The sequence below is a fragment of the Ochlerotatus camptorhynchus genome, unplaced genomic scaffold (assembly GCF_037179485.1).
Source record: "Ochlerotatus camptorhynchus isolate MF236.1 unplaced genomic scaffold, CSIRO-AGI_Acam_v1.1 ptg000400l, whole genome shotgun sequence".
Lineage (NCBI taxonomy): Eukaryota > Metazoa > Arthropoda > Insecta > Diptera > Culicidae > Ochlerotatus > Ochlerotatus camptorhynchus.
Window position 1 is genome coordinate 240,206 of NW_027040886.1, and position 24,358 is coordinate 264,563.

The 24,358-nt window shown below is 35.2% G+C and overlaps 1 protein-coding gene across 3 annotated transcripts in view; it reads right to left on the bottom strand.

Moving 5' to 3' along the window:
• Positions 1–24,358, bottom strand: part of LOC135710670 (innexin shaking-B-like) — a 135,943-nt gene that overhangs the window by 77,203 nt on the left and 34,382 nt on the right. The window contains exons 2-3 of one of the 3 annotated variants that reach the window (XM_065233312.1): positions 16,156–16,282; positions 3,641–4,106 (exon numbers count right to left, since the gene is read on the bottom strand). In XM_065233312.1, the coding sequence (XP_065089384.1) occupies positions 3,641–3,888 (248 nt within the window). In that variant the 5' untranslated portion in view covers positions 3,889–4,106; positions 16,156–16,282. Of the gene's footprint in view, positions 1–3,640; positions 4,153–16,155; positions 16,283–24,358 lie in introns of all 3 variants that reach the window. The other 2 variants (XM_065233311.1, XM_065233315.1) reach the window with 2 other exon arrangements.

Here is a 24,358-nt window from a genome sequence, read left to right on the forward strand (position 1 = left end):
CCCACAATATGGATATTTTTGGAATCGGGTGACGTGTGGGGACCAGAAATCCATATCTTACGTTATTTTCAAATTTAAGATGGCGGCTTCCGGTCACATAAAAAATAGAAAAAGCTATCATATCTAACTTCTGAGCATCCAACATTCAAACATATTACTAAAATGAGAAAAATTCAAATTTAGCACGGGATACGCAATGTTCATACAATGACTCGTACATTGATCTCATTAAATTTCACCATAAGGTACAGTGGTTGAAGCGAGATAATTAGTAGTGATTCACCGAATAGTATTAGGGGTACTCGGCGTTTACACCAACATGTTAACTGATATTTGGCCATTTCTGTTGAGACTGCAAAGACTGCATGTGGCCTAATATTCGGTGCATCATTAATAATTGGGAACAAAAATATTACAAATTTCATTAGATTTGCACTAGAATGTTTTCAGATTGTTGATATCATTTAACAATATTTTTAGAGAAATCAAAACGCGCAAAAAGTAGCTCACAGTAGTAAATTTCGTGTTTATGACATATGCATACTTTTTTCATAAATTTATATAACTAGAAAAGCACAAGTCTTATAAAACAAAATATTGATTATTTTACATGTTTAAAAAAAATATTATTATAATCATTCTATTTGCAGTGGTAGTATAAAGTAAGATGTACGTTTGTATAACTTTTAAAGTGCATAATCTATGTTACTTGGGAGAGATATGGTTTTGGACGATTAAAAACTGTGTAAATTGAAAAAATGCATAGTTCATATTAATCGAGGAAAGTTTTGTGTTATGTTGTTAGTGCATTTATGGAACATATGAGTGTTACTTGGGTGCAGATTTCCACAAATAACTTCTTGGAATCTACATGCCTACAGGCATGGAAAATCACTTACATTCATTTCATGCATTCATTTACATTCATTTGCCTCTAACTTTTTTCATCAACAGAATTCCGTAAAATGACGCATAAAACTTTTGTATGTTTTGATATTAACTACAACTTTTGTCAAAAACTCAATTTTGAATCTCTTCTGCATGACGAACTAGAACGGGCAGAACTTTTTATTGTTTTTCAGTGAATGTAATGTACATTCAACTAAAAACAATTGTGGGTTCGGTTCTCTCTGGTTCATCATGCAAAAAAGATACAAATTGAGGATTTAAAAAAAAAAGTTGTACTTAATAGCAAAACCTACAAAAGCTTCAAACATAATTTAACGGAATTCTGTTGATGAAAAAAGTTAGAGACATATGAACGTAAATGAATGCCCTGTATCGTGGGTAGATCACCTTTTCGTGGTACGTTACGGGATGATCTTATACCACCGATTCATAGTCCTGACTACTTCAAACTTGCGGAACAGAATTTTTCAGTAATCAAAGGAACACATCTTAGTCCTTGTTACTTTTTAGGCCTTGTTGATAGTGACAAGACTCGGCTTTGTCCACCGATGATGATCTTGAAACTCAAGAAAAATAATGAGTTAGTTAGTCTTCATCTATGTGATTCCTAATATTCTATTCGTTGTTCCCTAGTTTGAAGTGGTTAAAACTAGGGTTCTGATGCATGGTTACTATCACTGTCATTCCTTAATTTTGTTGCTAAGGAATCCAATTTTGACTGACAAAGGGGCGCGCCTTTGGAGGGTTTTTTCAACACTCCGAAGGGTATAAAGAGCAGCACCTTTCAATTAGAGTCGGATCCTTGCGATAAATGCAAGAATGACAACTGTAAAAAAAATCGAATGCTTCATAATTTCTCAATAGTGAATAGTGAACAGAAATACGACATGCACTAAACTAAGGACACGGGATACACTACAATAGATCAAATTACTGGTCGCAGTGGTGTTAGGTCTCGAACAGAGAAAAAAAATGTAATTGAATGTACGAAATGAATGTTAATATATCTGTAGCAATTACTTCCATAAACATATCAGAAAGTAAATTATTTTCTGTTTGTTCCTCGTAAAAAAAATGCAAAGAAAGTGCATTTATCATTTTTATTGTATATATTATCGTCACATTTACGCTCTTGGGTCACTCTTGACTTGTCCGAGGATGAGATTTCAACTCGTGACGCGTGAGACTTATGTTTAACTAATAACCACTACGCCGGGGTCGCCTCCACATTTATCAATCAACATCTGAACAAATCTGCTATTTTTCAATTTGTTTACAATACAATATGTGGTGAGAATTGATCTAATATGAAACTGCCATATCCCATTGGCTCCAGCAAGGGTAAGTTCAAAATGGCTATCATCATTATATCCACCAGGCTATGAATTTAGTAACTATTTATATAAAAACTATGCTATAGAAATTATTCTCGCACCCATGCACAGATATATATGAATATCCCAATTGTACCTTTAATTTTTGTTTTGATGGTTTTGGAACGTATGTTTCATGTAAAAATATGCACCACATAATACACCACATTAATTAAGATGCTTTAACATTATAGCAGAGATAGAAGATTTATTGGGGATTGGTTTCAGTTTACTAATAACAAGCATTCTAACAGCATTATTATTTGTGTTAGTTTATTTTTAAATGTGTTCAAGCCAATTACTGTAGCACCACTGAAAAATCTGGCGCACTTATTCAAGTTGGCTTATTGTAACGCTTTATGTTTCTACTTTAATGTACACAAATAAAAATTTTGAACCATTATTGAGAATAGAAAAAAATAATGGATATATAATTATAGTCCTCGACCAACACCAATACTGTTTTAAATTATATGGTTGCTTCAAAGTGTTTGCAACATCCATAAACATTTACAACAGGATTGAACACGCATGCAATTTAACAAAAAAAAAACTTTGAAGGTAGGTAGAAGCGACATCTCAACACATGCAACTGTCTGTATTTACACAACACACTCATAACAGGATAACTAAGTAACACTAAACAAAAAATACACTCAATTATGTTTTTTTGCAATTTTTTTTTTTAGATTTTGCCCTCATGCACGATGGGTACAGCATTTTTAATAACACACCTAGTCGATAGTTGATATCAAACGAATTAAAATAGAAGCGAAAAAAATTGCTTAATGCAGATTTGAGTGTATTGTGGTAAATCAGCTTGAAATACAAATGTAAATAGGTGTTAATGGTATATTTGCAAATATTATTCAAAAACAAAAAAAAATAAAACAAATTTGTTACCAATAACTCCGAAAACAAGAAAAGATCAACTGGAACCACTTTTGATTGACGATTCTGTGCGGTTGGATTATTCGGTATGAGATGTCGTTTCTTATGTAAAATTCAGGATCTCTAGTAGGAAAACAACATCATACAATAATCAACTATGTAATCAACGATACATTACAAATATGTCATAAAGCACGAATAAATCGCATTTCAATCAATCATTATCAACTAATACTTTTCAAGCAAAAGTCCTAATATCAACAATAAAGGACTGAAACAAACACAGCGAGTTCAATTAGGGTATACGGTACAACGTTGAAGGCAACTAAATTACAGGTATCAAGAGTCAAATACCTACAATGAAATGAAAAAAGCAGTGAAATTTGGACAGTCATATTGGAAAAGGCTTATAGCAGTAGACATGAACAGGTGGCAGTTGCATTACATAATAAGGACAGTAAGCAAACCTTTTGTGTTGAATTCCTCTCCTAGTATCGACTAAGCTCCTAGCGGAAGCGGCTCTTCCCATGTGTGAATGATGACCAGAATCATAAATACCCCTTCTTTGAGGAGTATCCGGTGATTCAAGCTCAAGTTCCACACTAGGATCCAATGGATGGAATTTTGTTGATCCACCAGTGTCCAATATTGAACTCACTATTGAGGCACTCCGAAACGTTTTCAAATCAGCACGACTATCTGGATCACTTAACATTTATAATTAATTTCCTGTTTGATACACTTCTTTGAAAACACTTTACTGTTTAACAATAGAATCTAAGTGGAATCTTTCCAATTTAATTTACATCACTTCTTCAGTTGATTCACCTCGCCATTCTATCTGATAGCAGCTTTCTACTATATCCGATTGTTTATATTGGTCCATTGAATAGCGAAACTGTTTTTTAAACAGTGTAAACATTTTTTCTTTTCCTTTTTTTGAATTTTGTTTAGCATTGTTAAATTTTTCACGTGTTTTCTTGTATGAAACAGATAAAGAGAAGCAAAGCTCAATGAGAACAATATCAGGATTACATAGAAAATAGAGGTTATTTGTAAATTTATTTAAAACTTTCAGAAGTCGTATGAATTAAAATGTCATCAGAGCAGAAATGATTCGATTTTACGATAAATGTAAGCAAGGACATTAATTATAATTGTATTCATGCATTGGAGGAAGTAAATGATAAAACTACATTTTATTAAAAAATAAATTTACATAATATAAAAGAATACACCCAAAAATAGATCTTTGCATTTCTGCACACATATTTGTATACAATCCACGTAAAAATTTACGTGATTATCCAATTAATTTAATCGTGGCTAGTATGGACAAGCGTTGAGATAGTGTTCATGATGTTGAACAGAAATAATGCCATAACAGGCAATTGAACGAATATCGTCATGAAATTTAAAAATTATATAAATCATTTCACCGCTGAGCCATCAGGCCCTCGAATACAGAGTTCTTTTCCTCTGCTTCCATGAATGTATGTGTCATAATAGAGGATGCTAATAACATAACCCGTATGTATGACAAAAGCCGTCTTCTAAAGTGACAATGAACCACTTTTTTTTCCTAACAACCGATTTTCCGTCAGATCACTTCTCCAGTGAAAGTTATATTTTTTTAAAGTATTGGCACCCATTTCTTTGACTCTCATTTTGCGATGATGGAGTGCAAGGAGAAGGACCTTTTAAATATGCTTGTAGAAATCATGAAATATTTTAAATAATCATCGAAAAATTGAAGCTCCTTGTTTCAAAAGTTAATACAAAGTTTGTGTCTTCGAGTTTTAAAAATAATAAAGTCATAAAAAATCGTGAGTTGATTATATTAAGGTGGAAGAGTCCCCGGATAATTAAAAAAAAAACAAATCAGTCCTTCGTTGCAAGTCAAATTTGGGGACATGAAAATGCATTCACAGTGATATACGTAGTAAACGCCTTTTCATTACTAGAAGTCACCGTTCTAGATTTGCAAGTGTTCACCATAGCATGGTTAAGATAAAACGCGAAATATTAGTGATCACATTTTCATGACCATAAATTAAATAATTTGCCGAAAAAGTTTCCTTCTACAGTCTGAATAATGTTTTGAGTCTTGAATCTTACAATCTTCATACGAGGTGACTATCGATCTGGATTACTCAGCGAATTATTCAAAATATTTGTTTTATTGTTTGGGATGAAATCATGGACTAACAAGAACTAAATCGTGTCTCTTTTGATGTGTTATTTGATTCGTGGCCTTTTTGTACATAACAAATGACCAAAAAGCTGCTTAATTGTGTAAGCAATATTCGGCCGTGAACAAAAGGGTCGAATATTAGATCTATTACCAATAAAAGTGACCCACATACATGTTGTTCAAGCAACCGTAAGTGCAGAAACATAACTATGCGCATCCAAGTTTGATGTCAACTCTTTCCAAAAGATTATTATCTACGTGGATGCCCCGAATGTTAACATTAACATAAATTTTTTTTGTAGTATATTTAAGCTAAGACAAATCATTATTTTATTAGCCAAAATTTCATACATTTAATGGTCGAGTACAGCTACCTCAATTAAAAGCTTAAAATATATGCTTTCAGGAAAATCTTCAAGGATTTGAAAAGACCTTTTCAACGTAGAAACAAATTTTGATTTAATTTAGGGCCTAAATGTACGTAATGTCGGCCTAAATGTCCCTAATTTGGACCCATGCATAAATTTTCAATTGCGTCCAAAAATATCCATTAGTACTGTCTCAATGACGCGTTCATCCAGATAAAATTGATAAATAGCAGATTTTTAGCGATAAGCCCAATCTTAAATCCATAGGCCAACATTAGAGCCATTTCCCCTATTATTGATTTTTACAATGATATACATTTGTCAGCCTGTATCTCAGAAAGTATATGGTTCAGAGAACTGATATTATGCGGTTTCCTTTGAAAAACCTGCTACACATTGACAAACACGAGTCACGAATCTGAGAAAGTCAATATTGGACCTGAATCTATTTAATGAACTGGTGATGGAAAAACGTTCGTAAGAATTGAAGGAGCTGCGGGCAATATAGAAATAGAAGCTTTACTCAAGTCGCCTCTCAAGAAGAAAATGAAGAACTCATGAATACATATGTATTTTTTTATATTTATTGTACTTGTTTCCGATTAGTTGTTATGACACATGAGCCTTATGCTATATGTTCAGACTACAGAGGAATAACATGTTATATTAATGATCAAGATAGTTTTATAACATCCTTGAACTCTCAATTCTGAACATACCATTACTAAATAAATGACTTGGAAAATTGAAATAAATATGTTTCTATGACTATAGTAAACAAGCCTGTCTTTACTGTAATGAAATTGATGAAGTGAACAAACCAGAGTACTGACCAACATTTTACCAGTTTTGCTAAATTTTGTAATAAATTTATATCTTTCTTTCATTGCTATCAAACTAACCATAACAAAATCAGGAAACTAGTGCCGAAGTTAGAATGATATTGATTTTCAACCTTTATCCCTAAATTTTCATTTATGCACTGGTCTGTATTTTGGGGTTATGATTTCCGTCAGTCTTTGCTAAGAGATGCTGACGCACGTAAAAAACACACGTAGATCTACGCCTTAGGGCAATAGCAGAGTAAACGTAAAACGCCGACCCGAGTGAGAAATAGCTAGCGCCCTTAGACATTCTTGCGACTCCTTATTCTAAGTTGTTAGTATCTTTTAGTTTTTTTTCTAAACTTAACTCAATAGTCAATATGAGTTGTACTAAGGTTGGCCACAAAAGCTTATTAATTGGATATGGTGGGTCACATACGCATAAACGTTGAAATCCTTTGCGCAATTTTTATTATTATTATCTATTATGAGGATTGTCATTTTGGGGGACGGCTCTTGTCAACACATTCTTAAATGTAGGCACTATTATAGCGGATGTGAAACACGCATTGCACTGCATTGCAACTCATTTTGATATCGAATTCTGTATGTTATTGTATATTACGTGACGTGTTGTACGGAGTTATTCATAACTGTGGTTGAAATCACATCCTTCATTATGATTGCTCGCCACTTCGACGGAGTAAAACTAGTTTCGCATTTTAAAGCTCATAAGCTTTCAATCTCCTTGTGCATGACATCTAATGCAAGTTCTATGCTTTGGCCCAAATTTGGGTGTATATTTACGAAAAAAATTATCATGAAATAGAAAATTATATGAAAAAGACTTGCAAACAGTGCTAGATAATCTGATTCGTTGATAGTTATGATTTGAGATTATCAAACGCCTCGCGAGTAATCGGTCCCATCGTAGAGTTAAGTATAACTTGTAAGTTACAATAATGAATTATTGATAAAGCTAACGTGATTGAGCCTTTTAAATAAACGAAATAGATTGATCTTTTTTGTCACAACATCAAAAATATTATGCAGGGAGGACATACCATTTAAAATGATATTTTTTTTATTATCCTATGATATCTCAAAACTGGAAGGAATTTATAACAACGTTAGACAATTTTCTTATACCAGCAGTTCCATAAAAAAAAGTTAGAGTGGACCTTAGAATTCCGTAACAATTAACAATTTTTATCCCAATCGAAAGATATTAGGCCCGTATTTTTTTTAATTCCGTCATTAGAGTGGCCACTTCCATGTTAAAGTGGTCCGAAAAATAAGCATTTCCCCAAATTTTCACTGTTTTTAAATAACTTTTGAACCACTAGAACGATTTTTTTTTTTATTAATATGGACTTCAATTTTATATTTCAAAACATTGATTATAATCTATTTTCATGATTTCCATGGCCTCGAGACCAGAAGGCACTATTGCATGTTATATTTTAAAATTGCAAATTTGTACCCAACATAACAATAATGCTGAGTTAATTTTCTTTAACAATATTAAATTTTGAATAATGAAGGCTCATAGCAGTTTATAAGCAAAATCAAAAAACTATTTTTTTTAAATTGTGGAATAGCCAAAATTTAGATTTAATAATCTTTCCTTTGACAGTTCTTCTTCTTCTTCTTCTTCTTCTTCTTCTTCTTCTTCTTCTTCTTCGCATTTCAAGCTTATTGCATATCACATATTAGCTTATTGCGTGCTCTCAACTTAGTGTTCTAGATGCACTTCCACAGTTATTAATTAAGAGCTTTCGATGCCTGTACCATTTTTGCATTGGTATAATTGTGTGGCAAGTCCAATCATACTTCTATGCCCAGGGAAGTCGAGAAATTTTCCAACCCGAAAAATTCCTAGACCGGACCGGGAATTGAACCCAGCCACCTCCAGCATGGTCTTGCTTTGTAGCTGCGCCTTTACCGACTGAGCTAAGGGAGGCCCCATGATCAGTTTGATCCACTAAATAGGTCTAGTGGTTCAAAAGATATGATTTAAAAAAAGAAAAAGCCCTAATGGTGAAATAAAAAAAAATACGGCACTGATATTTTTCTATAAGGAAACGAAGTTCCAAGATCCACTCTAACTGTTTTATGGAATAAATGTACAGTAAGGGTTCGATTTTTGCAACACACACGTTTTCCACATCTTTTAATAATTAAAAATCTGATTACCTGATTACGTCTAAAGCTTCAAACTTATCCGCAAAGTCTATGAAAATTATTGAATTCAGTTAGAGGTTTTTTAGTGTAGCAAACACGCAAATTAAATACATTGAAAACATGATGCAAAATCGGAACCTTACTGAACCCAAACATGCTTTTGTGATACTAGGATACTTATATGCTGCTGTAAAAAAATTTGATGCAATTGTCCATTTAAAAAATGAGTCAGCCTGTACCAAGAAAAGCAAAATGATATACAATTTCAATAAACTTTTACAGTCACTTTATGACATTAACTGATTTCAGCACTGTCTGCTACAAAATATGTCAGATAACCGATGAAGTATTAAAAGTAATTAGGAAAAGAACTTTCAAATAGGATAAAATATGGTTCTTCACCCGTGACAAATTTATACTCGCTCTTACAAACAGAAAAATAAATAATAATAAGTGCATATATAAAAGAACTTTTCTATTTTTTTTCGAGTGATTTGTACACATTCTAACTATATGTAAACTTAACCTGTATGTGGGAAAATTGTGCTTTGTATACACTGCCTAGTGGTCCAGGATTGAAATTTAGCAGAAAAGTAGTCTTTTGTTTCGATTTTTAGAGGTTTGGTGTATTCGTTGAATTTTTTGTGCTTCAAAAGTCTCTGAGGGTGGTCCTCAAAATTTATAATATCCATAAACTAACTGCATTATTTTTTGGAACTAAAGAAATATTTTCTTACGAAATATGCGTTTTAAGAATCTTAAAAAGTCAAGTCAAGTTGCATTTCATGGGAAATATGAAAAAACTGGTGCTATAAATCTATTTTTTTCTGGAACACTCTTAGTCATTTCCAAAAAAATTGGCAAGAATTTTAAAAGAGAGAATTTTTTTTGCTGAACAATGTTTCTTAAATTGACTATGCTGAAAAACATATGAACTGATTGTCATAAATATGAAAAATAGTTTTTGAATATCAATTAATTTGAGGACCTCCCTAAACTTCACTGAAGACACCAAACGTCTAAACATGGAAACACGAGTATATGCACATTTTATTTAAATTTGTCGCTAGGGTGGCCCTTTGAAAACCGTTTTTGGCTGTAACCGTTTTACTTCAAATTTCTCATCAGACTCTCTCTCTCTCTCTATACTCAATTATATTGAAAAAAAAAAAAAAAATAAAGTCAAATTGATGATGATGATGATGATGAAAGATCAGCCTTCAATTTTTAGTGAGCTTCAAGTTGTTCGTGCTTATTTGAAAATTAATTTGCATTATCCCCATACTGCGTAATTAAAATTTTAAAAGGGCCTCCCTTAGTTCAATCGGTAAAGGCACAAATACAAAGCCAGAGCGGTTTAGGAATTTTTCGGGATGAAAAATGTCTCGACTTCCCTAGGCATAGAGTATCATTGTACTTGCCACACAATTATTCTAATGCATCAGTGGTACAGGCATCAATTTATAACTGTGGAAGTGCATCCAGAGCACGCAATAAGCTAATATACGATAAGCAATATACTTGAAATGCAAAGAGAATGAGAAAATCAAAGAAAACGGCATATTTTCTATAAAACATCGTTAGTATCATATGATCGTTAAGAGGTAACGTGTTACTTTACTGGGCAAAAATGTGCATTTAAACAAGTTGTTAAAGTTGCTTGAAGATGACTTTCACGAGAAGTTTTAAACAAAATATTTGAAGCTAAAAAATTGTTCATATACGCCCTAATTTAATTCTGCACAATTTTTCTATAATGTTAGAGATAGAAACATTCAACAACTTTGCTAAAGAACTTATGTCATTATTTCCAAAAATATGAAAGCTAGTTTTTGAATATCAATTAATTTGAGGACCACCCTTACAATCACCAAAAGAAGGGACTTTTGAAGCACAAAAACTTCCCCAAAGACACCAACCATCTAAATATTAAAACTGCTAAATTCCAATCCTGGACCACTGTGCACTGTGGCATCAAAAATTAGGAATTCCATAAGAACGACTTATAAATTTTCAACACTTTTCTTAATCAAAAGTTTGTCTTATGAAACATAATTCATATGTCAAAACATTGAAATTAATATATAAACTTAAAAATGTATTATAAAATGTTGCAGACCATGATCGAACTTTGAGCGTTCAGATTATTGAACCCGTGATTTGTGCACACGTTTGTTAACGCTGGGGAAATCTAACAGTATATTCATTTATAAGTCGTGCTCATGGAATATATAGCACAAGCCTATGGAATTGATAAATGTGTTGAGAAAAAGAAATCTTCTTATTAATAAGTCATGCCTATGGAATTCAAGATTTTTTTTTGCCTCAGTGTAGGGTTGTAGGATGTCGAATGAGACCCTTGCTTCTTATTAGGGCCTATCGCTAAAACTCATATTGGAAGCAAGAATGATGTTTTTATTTTTGATAGAATGTCGTTGGTATACATAAAATTGAGACAAGTAGCGATAGACTCAAACAAGGAGCATGGACCAAATTTTCATTCCGTCATAGGGTAACGTGAATATGTGCTTTTATATAATCAGTTCTACGAATACATTTCATTGTATGTTATTGTCTGAGTGTACGATTCTTTTCAATAAGTGTAATAAACATTCACAAGAAACCTCTATCAATTAGTACAGGCTAAGGTGTATTCATCAATTGTATCAATTTATCCACTTTTTTCTGACCCCTCTTACGAATTTAAATCCCGAAAAAACTGTTCGAACCCGCATTCAGGAATATAGTGCATCATGTCAACTTATGTCTGATTAATCAATATTGAAAATCAATATGATTGTGTGTATCGAATGATGAATTAAAGGTCCGATGGAAACTGACAAATTCCTCAGGAAAATCTTTGTTATGCCTGGGCAGTGTTGCCAGTCCGGCAATAGCAAAGTGAAGAGGTGCAGCGCAAACACTGGCGTGGTAACCATAGTACAGTGATAGAGGAAATGCTTCACCAAGCCCGAGCGTCTGTTCACTATGGAGGTGCGGCTCAAAACGGCGTCTGTTCTCCATGTTGCAGAAACTTTGCTTGACGGGACAAAATAATTGGAAAAGCGGGCATCGAGCGGCTACTTTCTACCAAAGCAGTGGCACCATCAACGAGCTGGGAACCGGCTTTGTAGTGCTGGGTAAGATGCGCCATCACGTGATTCGTTGGCAGCCGATCAACGCGAGGATGTGCAAGTTGAGGATTAAGGGCCGTTTTTTTCAACTTCAGCATCCTCAACGTGCACTGCCCACACAAAGGGAGATCCGACGACGAGAAAGAAGCGTGCTATACTCAGCTGGAGCAGGTGTACGACGGCTATTCGCAACGGGACGTCAAAATCGTCATCGGCGACATGAACGCTCAGGTAGGATGGGAGGCAATATACAGACCGGTAATCAGGCCAAACAGCCTGAATGCCGTATCAAACGACAACGACCAACGATGCGTGAGTTTTGTAGCCTCTCCCTGGTAGTCCAAAGTACCTTTTCCCGTGCAAGGATATCCACGAAGCCACCTTGAGATCACCTGACCAACACACAGAAAACCAAATTGATCACGTTCTAATCGACGGAAAATTCTTCTCCGACATTATTAGCATCCGCAGGAGGATTATCAACGCAGGATGAACAGAGATTCGGACCATTACCTAGTTGCAGTATGCATGCACTCAAAACTCTCGACGATGCATAATACCGTCGAAGTCGAACGCCGCGACCCAACATTGAGCGATTACGGGACGCCCGAGTTCCCCAGGCTTACGCGCAGCAGCTGGAAGCTTCACTACCCACGGAAGACTAGTTTGGCGCAGATACTCTTGAAGATGGCTGGAGGGACATCCGTTCCGCCATATGTAGTACACACTTAGAAATTATCGCCGACATCGGTAATTTTTACCGAAATCTGAACAGCTAAACTGTTCGGTAAAATTTATGCAATTAAATTCAATTGCTTTTCAACTACTTTGAAACTAAATCTCCACTAAAATTACAAGATTTGATCATTTAAACAAGGTTGAACATGGTTTCAAATTATTTTCAAATTCAATAACCTTTAAAATGAAGGTCGAAGTTTTACCTAACGTTCAGATGTTCTGATTTCGGTAAAATTTACCGAACACGGAACCAAAATCTTAGTGTTTACTGCTGCAGCGGCACTTGGTACTGCGATCCCAGGCCGAAAAAATGACTGGTTTGACGACGAATGCAAACTATTAGTAGGTGATGTGATCGAGTGATGTGCGTTATTCGAGTATCGGGGACACTCTCGAGTCCATTCGAATCTCGAAGAGGTTACGGCAAGGTGATGGACTTTCGTGTCTAATATTCAACTTAATTGTTTGTTGTAATTGTAATTGTTTGTAATTAATTGTTAGAAGGTGTGATCAGAAGAACTGGGATAGACACGAGTGGCACGATCTTCAGGAAGTCCATCCAGCTTCTTGGCTTCGCAAATGACATCGACATCATGGTACGGAACTTTGAGATGATGCTGGAAACGTACATCAGACTGGAGACTAAAGCTAGGCGGATTGGACTTGCCTTAAACGCATCGAAGACAAAATACATGAGAGAAAGAGGTTCTGGGGTAGACAATGTTCAATGTTCCCACCCCGGGGTCAGATTGGCGGTGACGAAATCGAGGTGGTCGATGAGTTCGTGTATTTGGGCTCATTGATGACCGCCAAAAATGATACCAGCAGATAAATTCAAAGACGCATTATGGCAGGTAATCGTGCCTTCTTTGGACTTTGGAGGATGCTCCGGTCGAATAAAATTCGCCGCCGCACGAAGTTGACTATCTACAAGACGCCGATTAGACCGGTGGTCCTCTACGACCACGAGACCTGGACTATGCCCTTGGTGTTTTCGAACGGAAGGTGTTGCGTACCACCTACGGTGGAGTGCAGATGGATGACGAAACGTGGAGGAGGCGAATGATCCACGCAACAGCTGCTGGGAGAACCATCCATCGTCCACATTGTAAAAATTGACGTACAGCGGGCAAGGTGGATCATCGAAGTAGAAGGTGAGGTACAAGGTTGGCGAAGTGTGGCTATGGATCGAGTAGAGTGGAGACGACTTCTTCGGCCAGCAGAGGACAACAAAACCTTAGTCTGATTGGTAAGGTAAAGTATATTAAATCATTAACTCAAGGGAATTTACTCGGTGCTACACAGCTAAATCAATTTTTATGTGACCTATTGTAGGTTGCTAGTCTATTCGAGTAAAACAGGAAATCACATTTGAAATTGTTCTAACACCCCCAAAATATAAAGTTATTGTTAAAAAAAACCGAGTAAGTTATCGTATACTATTATGGGTAACTCAATCATTCAATCATCCGATTTTTGATTTTTATACGGTTTTAAAAGCGGAGAGGCAGATCTTTCAAAAATATACACATTTATGGCTGTATATATATGAATGCTGATTAAGCTTTCAAAATTTGCACTATTTTTTAAGAAACTGACAAGGCACAAACCATTTAAAATTTCTATGCAAATTATAATTATATATAGAGGAAAAACAAACTTTTTATTCATCGTTTTCTAGGCTTTTCCCATTTTGCACGGTCAAAAAGTTTTATAACTATTCTTATAGCAAATTTACACAGCAACAAATTTGCCCTTGATCGTTTTACAGCCAAACGTCAAATTAAATAGTTATTAACTATTAAGAGATGAGTAATCTTATGACATAATCAAGCAGCTGTTTTGTGGGCAACACTGTATTCTGCAGTGTGGCATAGTAGCCATGATTTTTTGCTCTATTATACGCAACAGAAACACCAATGTTGCCTGCTGAACAATTGATTGAAATTATAAGACATCAGTGACTTGAATCATTAATAACTTTTGTTCCTTACATTTTATTGAACAAAGTTGTAGCTAAAGAAATTTACTACAAGCACAGTTATAATTTTTTATTGCAGAACAAAAAAGATGGATTCCGCATAGTAATTTCCATATAAACTTCAAATGGTTTGTGCCATGTCAGTTTCTTACTAAATAAATTCAAATTTTGGGAGGCTTATCAAGACCCGATGTGGAACCGTTTGAGCAGTGTGGAGCGAAAATTTTAAATTTTGCATCTGTCTAATATATATATTCGAGGCCATTTAAATTTATTTATCTAGTAAAAGCTGAGATCCTAGACCATATGTCATGGTTAATAGTTAGCATGTAAGTTATGAGAGCTCGAAACATAAATATAGGAGCTCGATGATGTTGACTACTTTTTGCTGGGTACACTCTTTAGTTACAATTTGCAGTACACTCAGGGTGTTATTAAACGCCATTATATCACAGAGCAGAAGCGGAACTTCGGATCAGAAAGTGATTCCATTTTTCAATGGCAAACACTAGCGCACCTAGCGGTAGAAAGCATCTTCTGCCTGCAGTTAAGATAGGCAGCAGGCTACATAAAAAATGAATTTTAACCATCGTGTAATATCTCCCCTCGTTTAATTTTCAGCTTTAGTCGGCATAAACAACGAAATTGTTAGTTAGCTTGTGTGCAATACTGCTGGTTTATGGAAAATCGCACTTATTAACACTAAATGTAGCGTTAAAACGTGTGCGCTATATATCGCAGAAATTTACATGATTTTTTCAACCAGTGTATGATAGTGCGAGTGTGCATAGAAAGCCCATATGGAACGCTACCTTAACGCATTGCTTGTTGAGCAGAAAAACCTACCACTTTTTGATTCACCGATTTTTTTGCACTCCTCTTCTGTTCTGTAATTATATGCATAAATGCCCCATATTTTTTAAAGATTTGAAAAGAACATTGGACAGCTATGTGCAAAATTGTAGTTAAAAATGATGATGAATGATAGAGGTTCTCTTGAAAATATTGATCTATTGATCGAAAAGAAGCGTATTCACAGGCCTATGAGCAAATATTAAAATTGTCATGGGATGGGTCTTTTAGAAAAGGTCACTCTTGTAATACAAGCATTACAGTTAGTTCTCGATTTGGCAACAAGTAGATTGCATTTTTTTTAACGATTCACAGGCTGTTATTATAAACTAATCTTTAAGTTGGATTTTTACAAACAACTATGTAACAATGGGTTGAGGTAGGCAGCGTTGTGTGTTGCCAAAGTAGAGATTTCACTATTTGTATTATTGTTTATTATGATTCATTGCGGCATTTTTCAAAGAGGATTTAATTTAATTACCAACTAACCGACGGACCGATGTCGGAAAATATTTGCCAGTGCTTCTATACATGGTTAGTAATAAAATTATTCATCCTTGAAGCATACCACCATCCATGGTTTCAAACAAAACACATCTCAAAAGGCATTGCTTGTGCTCTGTTTGTTTTGCCTTTGTTTATAATTGATAAGGTTTACTGAATGCTTCAGGCTTCAAATAGTTGCAGTATCTATGGTATCCACTCACATCCAGCGTCAGCAGCGGTTGAATGCGCTTTGGCACATCCATTACGATTTATGATATTGAAAAAGAATGGCTGAGTTTATTATGGTTGTGTTATGGTTGCGTTCACCCGTCGCATTGCAGCCGTAGGCTAGAAGAAGAAAAAGGAAACAAATGTTAAATTGTTGTACTACGGAGAAATCGTGGTAAGTTCTGTATTGGGTATATAGAAATTATATGTATAGAAACCTTCTGTATTACATCTGGGAGTATGAAGTGGTGTAATGAATGCACACAATCTAAACAGCAAATAGATAAAATACTAGTATGGGTTTCTTACATCATCTCTATATGATCCTTATGAAAATGTTATATACAGAACAACATTATTGATGCCTTTTCGACAATGCTTAAGGAAATCATAAAAGCTTAAGGGGATCGAATAGAACCTGTTAGTGTAACCTGTTATACTGGGAATTTCATCCTTAATAAAGAAACAACAACAGCAGCAACGGTCCTGTTCAGGCATGGAAAATCATTTGCATTCATTTCGTGCATTCATTTACATTCATTTGCCCCTAACTTTTTTCATCAACAGAATTCCGCAAAATAATGTATGGAGCTTTTGTAGGTTTTGTTATAAGCTACAACGTTTGTTAACAACTCAAATCCGTATCTCTTATGCATGACGAACCAGAGCGAACAAAATCCACTATCGTGATGCATAAGAGATACAGATTTGAGTTATGGGCAAAAGTTGTATTTAATAACAAAACCTACTTAAGCTCTGTAAATCATTTTGCGGAATGCTGTTGATGAAAAAAGTTAGAGGCAAATGAATGTAAATGAATGCATGAAATGAATGTAAACGATTTTCCATGCCTGGTCCTGTTATACTTGAATATGTTAAAAACAAAACAAAAAAGAATCAATCAAAAATATCAGATTCAAAGGAGTTGCTGTACAGTGCTGATCTGAATAGGATAAGCGATCGAACAAACTGGTCGAGAAGACTAGAGGTATGCTTCAAAATTCAGGAAATGTTAAAGTTTTCTGGAAACAAGCCGTTCTGATGATAGCGTATTTGGTCAATAGGAGCCAGACACTGGATTCGAACAAAATTTCGATCAAAATGAGGGAACCGGATGTTTCCGAAGGAGCTACGGACGAAACTTGATCCCAAGTCATGGCAAGGAACATTCGACGATTTTTCTCCGAGCAGTTAACGTATTTGAGATCCTAAGAAGACGCAAATCATCGTTGAACACGTTGCGGATTTTGAAGAGGACAATATTCAGACGAAGGCTTAAAGAATCAACTGAAGATCCGCAGAGCGAACATTTGGAAAAAGGAGGAGGGCGAGGAAGACACCGAAGAGGAATACGGTATTCCTGTTGAAGAAGTAGAAGAGTCTGCCATTGCTAGAGGAGACCATCCAAGCAGTGAGCAAAATGCGCAAGAGTGGCATAATGGATCTGTTATAAAATTACGTAACGCAATAGAAAAGAAGGAGTGTGGTAAATTATTACAATTTGTTACACTTTGTTGAGGGGAATGAATGAGGTGCTTGGAACTCTACCAGTCTACCAACAATGAATTAAAAAAAAAATTGATATTGAAATCAATATTTGGCAAAATTAAGTGATCTCAGAGACAAGAAACTGCCCGAGCAGGAACGAATATCTTTATACCTTAAATTGGTATGGATAAGCATGACATAAGAGGTAAAATACCAAAAATAATACCAAAAAAATGTTCCAACAATACCATTCCAATACCAAATTATGCAATTGCAATACCAAAAAAATACCACACAATACATATTCTCTTGGTATGAAAATATCAATGTTTGTTAATTTCAAAGTATTTTGCATGCAATTTTTTGGTATTATTCTTTGGTATTTTACCTCTTATGTCATCCTGATCAACACCAAATTTTGGTATCAGATCAGAGAATTAGGTATTCATTAGTTATTTTCTTCTGCTCGGGTGATGAAGCGTAGGGTAAGGATAACTCTGATTTTTTTCAAAAATGTATTGTATGGATCTTAACTGCGCCATTACGCCTGTGTTTTCTCCACTGTTCTCTCGATGCTTTGGAATAAGGATAGGCTAAAAGCGTATAGGAAGCACTCATAGTACGATAATTTGATTTCGTATGCTTTGTCTGCTGAACGGGAATTGGAGAAAATCGAGGCTAGTGTGTGCGTCGTTCTACAATGTTATAAATATAGTAAAAATCTTGCTGTATAGTCGAAAGCGTAGACAGAACACGAAATAAAAAAAAGATAAAAATCATTGTATTGTCTGCATGGTCAACTTATATCATTCGCTGCGGAGGATTATAGGAAATGCAACTAACATTCAATGTAATAGATTTTTGTTATAAGTCACACAAAAATATCCAATATTTTCGGTAAATTAGCGTTATTTTAGATTAAATTGAAACTAAATAAATATGATATTTTTACTGTCACTGCCAAATTTGTTGATTAGTGCTGCACCTAATATTAGGCCGCCATATTATTCGGCTGAATAATTTGGCATATATCGAGTTTTGAGCTCCCAAATATTGTGTTGGCCCCTTGTTTGCTGGGAAATGGCAAAACATCAGCTAAACTACTTATGTAAACACCAAATAGCAATATTTGGCATAACTCTAAATAGTTATGATTCCATTACCTTTTCTTATACGTTTCCAGATATTTTGAAATTAAACATTTAAGCCTTGAAAAAGGTAAGTTTTTCTTGCATTTGGCCAATAAAAAATAACTAAATCAAACAACTGAATGAGCAAGGAACATTTTCCTTTGAAACTTTCTGCCCATAGTGCAGTGGACCGAAATAAGTGAGAGTGTGATTTTGAATTCGTTTTCGTTCACTGCGCCACTTTATTGCTGAAACCACAACAGTAGTATCGGTTCCCACTAGGTACAGAGTTGTAAGAAAAAATTATGCCAGTATTTATTGCGAATTGCAATTTTACAGTATACAGTCACACTTAATTTTCTTGCCATGCGGTTGGTATCAAGCGTTGGTGTTCATGTTGTCAGTTTCTCAGACTAGCGCTAGTGGGTTTGCATACATGATACATATTTATAGCGAGCATATTTTCTATTTTTGAATTTATGGAAATAATACACTCTTTAAACGAATACCCTTTTGTTACTTTCTTCTTAATGGCCTCAATACATATGTAAAGGAACCAAGCAAGTTTTGGAGGCCATACTTGTTGAACGACATATGGATGTACATAGGTGTAAAATTTCCTTGTTACTCACACTGACTAGAACCAACATGCGGAAAAACTTCCGTAGAAAAACTCATTCCGTAATGCGCCCAGACAAATTTAGATTCTAGCGTAAAAGGAAAGGAAAACATTCGTCATTTAGTAGAGTGATAAGCAACTCACCAGAAAGCATAGCAAAACATGGCTCATTTGTATTAAAATCAAAGCAGCAGAAGTAAAATGGATTGGTAAAATAGACGCAACAAATAAAATATTTAATGGGTCACTTCTGAGGGTACCGGTTGTGCATAAGGTGTAGTAAAATACGCTAGTGGAAGAGACATCACAAATTGATCACAAATTTGTTAATATGCGTTCCATGTGAATGTTTAATTCGGCAATCTATAGCTTAATCCCTCTATACGATAGGAAAATTATTTCACTGTTATTGGCAAAAATCGTCACTAGCTAATAGGAACCATGTTCCTATGGTGCTGGTAATTGCTAATCTTGGTTTCTATAACAATGGAACCCATTTGTTGTTAATAATGTATTCCACTGAATGTAATACTATCACAGCTATACACGTAAAGCCGCCATGATTTAAACATATTGAGGACTGTATCGAAAATAAATTGCTATGGAATTTTTACTTTTTTTTAATGCTGAGATAGACAACAATTTGAACGGTTGTCAAACCAGAAATTTAAAATTCAATGATTAAAAAAAAAAACAGTTCCTGCCGGACATCAGTTAATAACATAATAATTTTTGTGTAAAGAGCAAAGTGCAAAGAGCTGTACCTGTTCTGGATGTGTGGATGTGGACAAATTTTATTGGTATAGCCTTCCTTATCTCATTCAGTAAGGGCGCAGCAATGATGCAAAACCATACTAGCAGGCTTAGAAATCTCTAATTAAACAATTGCCGAAGTGTTAAAAGTACACCAAGTTGAGAAACAGCTTAAAATTCTCAGTTGGTACGTAATAGCCAAAGAAGAATTGTTTTGGAAAAAAAAGTCTTGGACTTGATTTGTTGATTCTGTTTGAAGTTTAAGCATTTTTGGCAATTAGTTTTGAAGTGTTTTTTAATTGCTGCTTTTATTAGGTCAATGGACCAAGTTATTTTACATTTCACTCATTTGTAGTCAAATTAGCTTGGTATGCCTAACATTCTTCTAATACCCGTTCTTTATGAAAAAATGGTGATATTTTCACCATCTTAAATGTTTGATATTTGATGTATAACACAATTATGGGATCCAAGATAGGACATCCGTTTTCCGAAAGAGCATTTGATGCCCTATGATATAAGTATCTTTGGAAAATGATGACCATAAAAATAAAAGCGGTCATGTATCCATGCAAGTTTTTGTAGCTACTGTTGTAACTTTCATCACAGTGAATGGATTTTAATCATAATGAAATCAAATCGAATAACATGTTATTTAAACTAAAGAATTCTCGCATAACATTTGAAAAGCTTCCCAAAATTTTATCTCATTTGGTTAGAAACTTGGCACAAACAATTTAAAAATTATCTGGAAATTAGTGTGGGAAAACTAATTCTTTTGACTTCTAGCCTTTCTAGCCGATTGAGCACTGTGGAGTGACAATTTCTAATTTTGCAAATACACTAGTCTATTGAACATTCGTTGCAAGCAGCGTATTGCTATAATTGTCCATAGTTCTGACAGACAGTTTTTTAGTGGCTGGTTTCGCTTACTAAGTAGAAGATTGAGTGTTCAATCCCAAGCTTCTTTACATCACTGAGTTTACAAATGATTTTGAAGGCGCCAGTAAAAAGTCTTTGGTTACGTCTTCCTTCGGAAGGGAAGTAAAGCCGATGGTCCCCGCCAATGTACTGATGAGTTCGATAGGTTTCAGATATAAGTCATCTTCCTTGCACTCGATTGTCGTCAGTGATTAATTGTCGATGATTGCCGGAACAGAGACCTACGTTAAATAAGAAAATAATAAAAACTACTCTCCTTTCTCAATGACTGTTAGGACGTAGCCTGCGCCGTTATTGATCTTGAAATTACTGATTCATTGAAATCAAACTGAAAATACAATTCATTATTTTAAGCTCCATTCATTTGGTTCTTTGTGTGAATTTCGCTGAGTTTCGTCACTCACTGAGTAGCACATACGAATCGCACGGTGATTAGTACTCATTGGACTGGCCCACATTTATATGGGAGAAATATTTTATCTTTTTTTTTTTTCAACGGACCAACCCCCAGTTTTGTGTCACCACTCTCTGATTTTTTCAGCTGTTTTTGACGTTGCACGGGCTGGCGCTTTTGGTGTAATATTCATATAGGGGATTTGGTTGAAATGTTCATATACAAAATGCTCATATACATTCAAATGCGAATATCTCAATAAAACTAACTAGATTAATGATCGAGTATTCAGCATAGTTGTTACTTATTGTTTGATGTTCTGAAATGTATGTTTGTTTTTAGCAATTGTACAACTTTACCGTTCAATTCTTGGGACATCCCGACCTGATTGAATGATATTTTCACCTAGTTGAAAAGAACTTATATAGATCAAAACTGTTCAATTTAAACTTTATTGGTTTACCGTTCAATGAAATTTGAGAAATGAAAGCCAACAACACAAAACGTCGTAATGTAGGTCAACTGTATTGAAATGTATTAATTGTTTTAAAATGAATAAAGAACGTAAACTGAACTTGGACTTCAATCATGCCGCATTTAGTTCATACTGTTCAGTTTATAAAATACTTTTTGATCAGAAGAAAAACAGCTTTCGTTTCAACAAATAGCAGCCAAGTTCCAGGAATGTGAAACAATTCGATTTTTTGTATTTGTATATTGCGGGGTTGTCAACGCCCTCCCCATGGACATGGAGGTTGACGGTACTGAAGCAAAGGGTTATGTTTAATTTCTTTATATTTGCAACGATGATGATTTCCTATAGTGACACATATCACCTTCTTAGTGCTTCAGTATGCCTTAAACGATTAATTCTTGGTTGTTAATAGAACTTCCTTGATGGAATCGGCTGCTACTTGCACACTGAGCAATTCTAATTATAGTATCAGATTTGTTCTGTATACAGAGGAACTGGGAGGGCTTATTAGAAACTTCTCACCAATAAAGTAATGATCTTCTAGCAAATTTCGCATATAATTTTATTAATATTTTATTTTATTTAAGCATATTATTTTTGTTACAGTAAATAAGCATTAGCATACGATACAAGAGATTTAATATTACTTGATCGTTTTTGCGTAAAATAATCAATATTTATTTTACTTGGAATAACCTTTGAAAGTTTTTTTCAAGTTTTTTTTTGTGATCTGAAAGTTTTCCCAGTTTCGTTAGAAGTTTCGAAGCTAACGCATGTCCACAGGCCTAATAAAAAGATAGACAGAAGAAGTGTATCATGAAGAATGGTTGCATGCAGGGTTTCTTCCACTCACTTGTTATGGTTGAGTGATTTTCGGAGTTTTGAATTCGTTAGATGTTGTAATGGAGATTTGTGTTGTTGGATGTGGGAGGAGATTGGAGGGCGGGTGTTTGGCTCATAGAGCCTGTCAATTTCGCTTTCAGAGTGTCGCAGTCAGCGGTTTTATGATTCGTGAGCGCTGGCGATTCGTAGAATCGTTGATTGTAACTGCAAGTGGATTTGGCGGGTTTTGTGTGTCGGACGCTTGCCTTTTGGCCTCTTCTTGTGTCAAACTTGTGCAGAGTATCATTTTAGCGTCTAATGGTTTTGAGATTCCTGGTTGCGTGAAATATATTTGTGAGAATATCTTTTTGAGATTTTAGTAGTCACGTTTTGTGTTTAGTTTATATTTTATTTCTTTCATGTAATTATCGTAAATAATAGTTATTCAATAATAGATAGTTCATCCATATATTCGTACTTTGACGCGAAGCGCTGTGGATTATGAGATGCTCGATGACCCTGGAGGGATCGATTTTGCTTACTGAGCAGAAAATCATGGATTTAACCCCAAGCACTTCCACACCACAATAAATCGCCATCATCATTTGTATATTTGATATTGAGCATTAACCTCGGAAACTATTTGCATATCAAGCGAAACGTAGTCCTGTATTGTCACGAAGCGTGGCGTTATTTTCTTTCGATAGCCGGCTATGGAGAGATTAAATAATCAACAAATAAACAATACATACTTTTGGTTGCATCGCCAACTTGAGGTGAATCCTAACCGAATACCCTACCCAACCCTCCAACTCCGTAGCACTTTTGAGGGTGTCGCTAAGTCGGTGGCCTCTCGTTAAGTAAGTAGGGTAAACGCTCCTATAGTTGCGGTACGTTAGAAGCGTAAGGTTCCTATAGTTGTGTATTGAGTCTCCATGCACAACTATAGGAACCTAACGCTTCTAACGTACCGCAACTATGGAAGCGTTTCCCCTACTACATCAACTTTTCCTTCCCTATCCCTAGTTATGATAAAGATGGGCGTGGCCGGGAATAGCGACAGTCATGCTTCTGTTACTCTTGTTTAGATTGGAACCAATGTTTACTCCCCAGCATTATTCCTGAAAATAGTCTAACTGACAATTTCCAATATCCAATCTACGAAGTACATATATCATAACAACACTAACGCTTGTATATTGCGGGGTTGTCAACAAACTACGTAGCTTTACGTCAGATTGTTGACGAAAAACGTCCACTATTAGTTATTTTAGCTGAAACTCGTATTGTAAAAATGGAAGCATTTGATCAATTTAGTATTCCGGGATAATGTTGCCGCTTGTTTATCACATTCTAGACACACTGGCGGTGTTGCTATTTATGTCAAAGAATCAACTTTCGGACTTTCTGCAGTCCGTCGCTGATGGCAAACATGGATTGGAGAGTGAGCGAAGGATATACCCATAGCGACCATCAGGCGATACGATATGGTATCGGCCAACGGAATACTGTGGCAGTACGGAGAACGAGAACTTGTGACCGAAAGTGGAAGACGAAGGCTTTTGACAAGGAT